Genomic DNA, 7975 nt, shown 5'->3' with positions numbered 1-7975 from the left:
ATAAACTGGGAGCTGTTGGCTTTCAGCTTCCCTAGATAGCACCGCACTTATCGCTTTGCTGCTGACAGCTAAATATAATTGGAGCATCTCGCCTACAGCTGGCTTGGACAGCAGAGGGGGTTGGGCTAGGTAAGCTTTTAGATCTTCCAGCGCAGCTTCATGCTCGGCCGTCCAGTTGAATCCCTTGTTCTTTTTCAGCACGTTGTAGAACAGATGGCATTTATCGGAGGATCTGGATATGAACCTATTGAGCGCAACTACTCTCCCAATCAGCTTCTGGACTTCCTTTAAGTTCTGGGGTGATTGGATATTGATTAGTGCTTGCACTTGGCTGGGATTAGCTTCTATGCCTCGCTGTGTGACGATGTACCCCATAAATTTTCCTGCAGGGACTCCAAAGGAACATTTACTGGGGTTGAGCTTCATCCCATACCTTTTTAATACATCGAAAGTATCTTGCAGATGAGCCATGTGATCTTCAGCTTGCTTTGTTTTGACCAGCATGTCATCTATATAGACGTCCATCGTATCTCCCAGCTGCTTCTCGAACATTTTGTTAACTAGCCGCTGATAGGTGGCACCTGCGTTTTTCAATCCAAAAGACATCACCTTGTAGCAATAAATACCTCTTTCAGTCATGAATGCCATCTTTTCTTGATCTGCCGGGTCCACGAGTATCTGGTTATAGCCAGAATATGCGTCTAGGAAAGTTACTCTCTCATGTCCAGCTGTAGCGTCTACCAATGCATCAATATGTGGTAGTGGAAAGGGGTCCTTTGGGCACGCCTTGTTGAGATCGGTGAAATCAATACACACTCGCCACTTGCCATTCTTCTTGCCAACGACCACCACATTAGCTAGCCAATCCGGGTACTTAACTTCTCTGATCTTTCCAGCTTTCAACATCTTCTCTACTTCTTCATTGACTATCAAATTCCTTTCTGGCGCGAATTCCTCCTTAGGTTTACAGTTGGGATCAACATTCAGCTTGTGAGTAATGATGTCAGGTTCAATATCCACCATATCTTCATGGCTCCATGCAAAACAACTTATATTTTTTCTCAAGAATTCGATGATCCGCTCTCCTTCTTCAGCTGGCAGAGTGCCCCAATTTGAACGTACAGTCAGCTCCGGCTTCGCTGGGTCCAGCGCTACTTCATCTACATCTTACTCTTCGGGATTAGCTGGCGCTGGACTTTGCTGTAATTGCTAGCTGGACTCTTTCTTTGCTTTGAGGGATATGCTATAACACTCTCTTGCCAGCTTGCGATCGCCCTTGATTTCTTGCACTCCCCATTTGGTAGGGAATTTGATAGTTTGATGATAGGTTGACGGCACAGCTCGCATTTTATGAATCCATGGTGTCCCCATGATGATATTATATGTTGAGGGACAATCTACCACATTGAATTTAGTCTGCAAGTTGACTCCTTTTGCATAGGTAGGTAGCATGATTTCTCCGAGCGTTGTAGCTGGCTCGCCATTGAATCCGAATAAGACGGTTGCTTTCTTGAGGATGTTAGCTTCCTGTAGCCCCATGCTTTCAAGGGCACTTTTTAAAATGATATTAGCTGAGCTGCCATTGTCTATTAACACTTTCTTCATGAGGTAGTTGCTGACGGTGAGGGATACGACAAGGCCATCATGGTGGTCAGCTTCTTCATCTCCATCCTCCTCGTCAAAGCTGATGGTCATGCTTCTGAGCTTCTTCTCCTCTGCACTTCTGTATTGCTTCGGCACAGCTTTGGAGCCTTCTCGGGCGAATCTTTTAGCTGCAGAGTAGGTTAGTCCACATATTTCTGATCCACCAGAGATAGAATTGATTACCTTATCGTGCGTAGGCTCATGTGGGGGACGAGGTTGCTGTTGGCTGGGACCGGATCTATTCTCTTGCTGGCCTTTCTTTCCCATGAGATGCTCCATATAGCCTTTCTTAAGCAGCCAGGCCACTTCTTTCTTGAGGGCGTTGCAGTCCTCCATGCGATGGTTGTGGTAGCCATGGTAGCTGCACCACTTGGTGGTGTCTCTCTCGCTATTTGGCTTGTCGCTCTTGCGTGGCCACCTGGCCGTCGTCCCCAGCTTTTCAAGCGCGTTCACTACGCGTCCTACATCCACGTTAAAGCAATAGGAAGTAATAGATGGGTATTCATTGTCGGTAGATTTACCTGCAGCCTTGCTGGCTACGCTGTTGGTTTCACGCTTTTGATAGGGCTGATGACGCCAGTCATTCTTCTTCTGGCTTTGGGCTTTTCAATCGTTGCTGGGCTCACCCCCATACCTGGACACCTCATCTTCTTCGACGCGGATTTCAGCCATAGCTCTGCCCCTAACTTCCTCGAACGTGCTGCAGGGGTACCTGGTTAATTCATAATATAACCCGGATTTGTACGTTAGGCCCCTTCTGAATGCTTTGATGGCAGTAGGAATATCAAGGCTTTTGACTGAGATCATCTCCTTGTTGAACCGGTCCAGGTACTGCCTCACAGCTTCATTTGCCTTATGAGTAATCCGATACAGGTCGCCTGCATGTTTCTATGGGACCCTGCTGCTGGCAAATTGCAGATAGAACTTGTTAATCAGAGTAGTGAAGTTTGGGATACTACCTGGTTTTAGGCTGATTAGCCACTATAGAGCTGGTCCGGATAAGGTGGCTCCAAATGATTTGCACATGGTGGCTTCTAGGAGGTGCTCAGGAATGGATAAGGTCCACATCTTCTACTTGTATAGCGCCACATGATCATAGGGGTCTGCAGCTCTATCATACATCTTGTGAGGCTGGGACACGTTGATCTTCTTGGGGATCCTGGCCCTTGCAATTTCATCAACGAAGGGGGACTGCGCGTAGCCATTGGGAGATTCCTAAGCTACGGGGGTTGTTGCTCCAGGCAACTTCGCCAGCATGCGGAGTATCTTCCTATTTTGAGACTCCAGGAGCGCCATCTTCTTAGCGGCAGGATCTGCTTCCTCTTCCTCTTGTCGGATTTGGTCTCATTCCCCTCATCTTCGTCTTCGCTGGTGCTGGAGTCATCGAGATTGAGATTACGGGGGGTCAATCCCTGGCCACGGGGCTTGGGTGTTTTGCTGCTTTTGACGGACTCCAGCTCCTTCCTGAGACTATCAATAGTCTGTTGAGTTTCAGATTGAGTGCGACGAAGATCTTCCTGAGCTTTCAGCAAAGCAGCTTTCATCATTTCGGCAGTATCATCAGCCATTTTTTCTTCCTAGAATGAAAAGCGTATATTTTCTTTTCTGGGAATTTTTATGGAAATTTTAGCTGTAGAGCCCCACGGTGGGCGCCAAACTTTTTATGCCAAATTCTGATCAGACAGAACTTAGCTAAGGATCTACAGCTAAAGAAGATGCAACTATGAACAATAAGGAAAGCTAGCTACAAAAATGAACAAATGCAAAAAAGAACAAGACACCAAGAGATGGTGACGCGGAAAACCCCAGGAAGAAGGGTAAAAAACCGCGGGTGAAATTGAGTCCACCAATCCAATATGTCTGAGAGTTACAGCTTACAGCTTGTGCTAAGTACACTTTTGAGTATTGTAGAGAACAAGAATGAATCTGAATGTAAATGATGTAAAAACTTGTGTGTTCCTTAGATCATCTTTCTCTATTTATACAAGTGCATTCTACTTAACGTTGTTTACAATTTACCGTTAACAACTAACTCCTACTATCTTGCCACAATCTCCTAAAATCGAGGAACAACTCCATCTTCTGCTCAACCACGGATCTCGCCCTATTTTTTAGGCATGATTGCTGAAACAACGTCTTTTGACCAAGCCTTGATCAGTAACTTATGCACTCTTTTTGAATTATCTTCCGGAACTTGTGATTACTTGCAATTGCTGCTACATGGCTCTCTTTAGCTGATCTCCAGATAGTAATGACAAACGCCTACCTGCACTTTCCAGCTTGAGCAAACATTAGGACATAACAGGTATTATTCTAAAATAATCCAAAGTTGGGATTATTTTTAGAAGACTGGTGAAAGTTGGGATTATTCATGTAAATTTTTCCTTTTTCTCTTTAATTTGACAGACACAATACTAATGCTAAACTTGGGACTTAGTCTTATTGTAAAAATAGATTTCGTTTGGCTAAAATGATCAACCACATAACATTGACAATAGCAATATTAATTTTAGAAATCATCTAAGTATTATGTTTTTTAGTTTCTAGTTTACTAATTCTACCATTAACCACAATTAGTAGATGGTTCCCCATTTGATATTTGACGCACACAACGCATGTACATAAAAGCTAGTATGAATATAAATAACATTGATGTCTGTAACTACTTGTAGTTCATGCAACTATTTTGAAACATTACATATACTAACCATTATTTGAATGTAATTCATAGATGATGTATAAATTGCGAACAGGGGCATATTTGATACATGATATATATATAGCATGTCGGCAACAACCTTGTATTTATAAATTTTGGAAGAATTCTTTGTACACTATATTAATCGTAGAATTTGACGTACATTTGTCGATCTTTCTAAAAAGTAAGAATTTTAAGACCTTTTCTATTCGTGACTCCATGAATAACTACATAATATTTATCATGGCAAAAAAAAGCCTTAAAGTGATATAAAAGCCGACATTTTTGGCAGTCAATATGCTTGTTCTTCGGTTAAGGGGACTTTTATTTATCGTAATAGCAAAATGTACCACCAAGGAAAATTGCCCTTTTTGAAAATTGAGTTCATTCAAACCTAATAGGGAATATTGTACTGCTTGATGAGGTTAGTGTCATTTGTCAAATAAAGACTTTATCACCAACGTAACCCAAACGTTTGATCTATATTCTTTAACAGCATGATGGGGCACCAATTTTTAATCTTATACAGTGATTAGGAACTCGGTAGAGTATATATCATGAACTTCTAAAGTGCCTTCTTTATTTGAAAACTAGTTTTCCACCCGTGCAAAAATGCACGGGAAGTTTATGTTTTTGATTTAATTTTGTATATCAAATAAGAATGTGTATATATTATGTTATACATGGTAAAACACTGCAAGTTTGCATGTAGCATTTATTGAAGAGAAAACACGAAAAAAACCCTGTATCTCAACGAAGTGAATGAACATCACAAATGAATTATTAAATGACAATAATAATAAGAGTATTTTAAAAACATTTTGAACCACTTCTTTGTACTATACGTTTGTGGTAACATTTGAGTTTTCACGTTCTTTATCAGCTACTAATGTTTTTCAAACCCTTTTTGCTAATAACTCTTGATATGACAATATATATTTAAAATTATATAATACGTCCCTTGAAATCATGGTGTATCTATATTTATATAAATATGTAATGAAATAGTATAAACATAAAAGTAGAGCAGGCAACCAACATTTAATAAACAGGTTGAAATACTCAACCCTAACCCGACCTATTTGATAAACGAATTACCCGTTTAACCCATTTAATCATAATTATTATTATACAAAAAATTAATTATTTTCTTAAAAGTATATATGAGAGAGTTCATTGTTGAAAGTATACATGTTTAATATTTCTTATAATAATTGTGACCAATTTTAGCAATATTTATTTTTTAAACCAAATTTTAGATTTATCAATATATTTTTCGAAAAATTTTCTACATATATGAAAGTTAATAAAGTCAAAGCATGTCAATTTCGAGTCGAAAATGTCAACCTTAACCTACTTGTTTAATCAATGGGTTAGAAAATCGGTCAAAGTTCCAACCCTAACCTGCTTATTTTGGGTTAGGTTCGGGTCGTATTTCGTATTGAGTTAGCTTTTGCAAACCCTACATAAAGTAGTGACATTATAATTTACCCTGTATAGTAAATGTAAATTAAAAAAAAATTAAAGAGAAAATACATTTTTCAATTTAATTTATTAAAAAAATAACCTGTAACTCATCTTATCAAATAGACAATAAATTTCATTTATATTGTAATATATAAATGAATATATTGTAATGTATAAATTTTTCTTCTAATATATACCTAAGAAATGAATATAGAAATATCAGTTATTAATGTTCTTCAAACCCTTTTTGCTAATAACACTTGATATGACAATATATATTTAAAGTTATATAATACGTCCCTCGAAATCATGGTGTATATATTTGTATAAATATGTAATGAAATAGTATAAAAATAAAAGTAGAGCAGGCAACCAAGTTGGGCTGGCAATCAGTTTAGGTTTGGTTGGATTTGCGTTTGGGTTTACTAAACATTTAATAAACAGGTTGAAATACTCAACCCTGACCCGACCTATTTGATAAACGAATTACCCGTTTAACCCATTTAATCATAATTATTATTATACAAAAATTTCATGTATATTGTAATATATAAATGAAATATATATTGTAATGTATAAAATTTTCTTCTAATATATACCTAAGAAATGAATATAGAAATATCCTACACGATATTATGATCTTGTAATGAGAATTGTATAAATAATTAAAATGGGTTTAACCTTAAACAAAAGAATTAAATGGGCTTGTTATCTAAAATATATATGATATTGTATTGAGAATAGTCTAAAATTAGCTTACAACCTGTGCGATGCACTACACTGAAATATAAATTATATATAATAATCAGTATTATTGTTACTATTATCCATATAAATGATTAAATGGTACTAAGTTAAAAACACATACATTGCTTAGGTTAATTTAATTAACTTAAAGTGACAATTTAGTGGTCAAACTTGTTCAAACTTGCTTTAAGCTCACATAAATTTTCTTACAATGAATCTAATTGTTTATATCAATATTGTTACATATTAAAAAAAATATCTATTCCCCCTAGATAGCATGGTTTTCATTTGCGGGTCAGCAAAATATGTGCTGATAATTAATATCATAACATATATCTAAGAAAAAATATGAAAACCCAAAATGTTTCAATTTAGAAATTGAAATTTTGTGATATTTACATCAGAATCACGAAGTGATCATACACAACTAAATATTGAAATAATTTAAGAAAGATATAAATGAGAAATAAAAGATTAGATGGCTTTTAAAATTTGTTACTATTGACTTGTGAAATAATTTACATCTTGACTATTTGAGAAATAATTTATATTAAGATTATCTAGACCCGTGCATAATGCACATGAATTTTTTTTAGTTCTCAAATAGTTTTTTTTATTCCAAAATTATTGGAATGACTACATTTAAAATTGAAAGATTATAAATTGTAAATTTATATTTCATGCTATAATCTTTTCATTAGGACTGTCAAAATTAAAGCTGATCCAATATGATAACCTGACTTGAATCTAACCTGAAAATTTCGAATTTGGGTTAAAATTTTCGACCTGAAAAAAAAGATGGGTCAGCCCAACCTGACCAGAAAAAATAATGGGTTAGGTTCAGGTTGAATTTTTGAACCTCAAAACAACCGAATAATCTGACTTTGAAGTGGGGTCAAATTCAAGGCAGACCAAATTATGTTTATCTAACTTGTATTAGACCAAACTCGTTTCTTGAATATTCTAAATTTGATTAAGTTGGCATATGAATTCAAGGCTCACTCAATATGTTGAATTATTGCAATGATTAAATTTAAAGTCAGGTCATTTTGGGTTGGTTTCGGGTCAACCTGAAACCGAAAAGGTCGTCAAATTCTAATTTTCGACCTGAAATCATAATCAAGTCAAGTTTGGATTAGGGGTAAGTGACCCGAAATAGAAATTAGGTGAACTTGAAATTAATCCAACTCGAACTTATTATTACCCCTACATTATTAATGTAGACAAATGACACGTAAAGATAATTATTGTATACTACAATAATATCTAATAATAATGTACTCTACTGGAGTAATAATTAAGCAATATAAAAATTTGTGAAAATTATCAATTCCGCAACTCCGAAATAAATTGTCTACATTATAAATCAAAACTACGACTACGGGTAAATTACATAAATGGTAATGTAAAATGGTAAGT

At 36.5% G+C, this 7975-nt stretch overlaps 1 protein-coding gene across 1 annotated transcript; it reads right to left on the bottom strand.

The window, feature by feature from the left end:
* Positions 1-1061: 1061 nt before the first annotated feature.
* On the bottom strand, positions 1062-1980 carry LOC104899119 (uncharacterized). Its single transcript, XM_010686254.2, has 2 exons — positions 1402-1980; positions 1062-1094 (listed from the first exon to the last, which is right to left on the bottom strand). Exons 1-2 carry the CDS (start codon positions 1978-1980, stop codon positions 1062-1064), a joined length of 612 nt encoding a protein of 203 aa, XP_010684556.2.
* Between the last annotated feature and the right edge of the window lie 5995 nt (positions 1981-7975).

The sequence above is a fragment of the Beta vulgaris genome, chromosome 7 (genome assembly GCF_026745355.1).
Source record: "Beta vulgaris subsp. vulgaris cultivar EL10 chromosome 7, EL10.2, whole genome shotgun sequence".
NCBI classification, from domain to species: Eukaryota; Viridiplantae; Streptophyta; class Magnoliopsida; order Caryophyllales; family Amaranthaceae; genus Beta; species Beta vulgaris.
The sequence above is the reverse complement of the archived record's forward strand: the minus strand, read 5'-3'. Positions and strand labels throughout refer to the sequence as shown.

Coding starts and splice junctions, on each gene's coding strand:
- LOC104899119 (XM_010686254.2), bottom strand. CDS start 1,980: ATGGAGGACTGCAACGCCCTCAAGAAAGAAGTGGCCTGGCTGCTTAAG. Junction 1,095..1,401: donor TGCAGACTAAATTCAATGTG/GTAGATTGTCCC, acceptor GCACTCTGCCAG/CTGAAGAAGGAGAGCGGATC.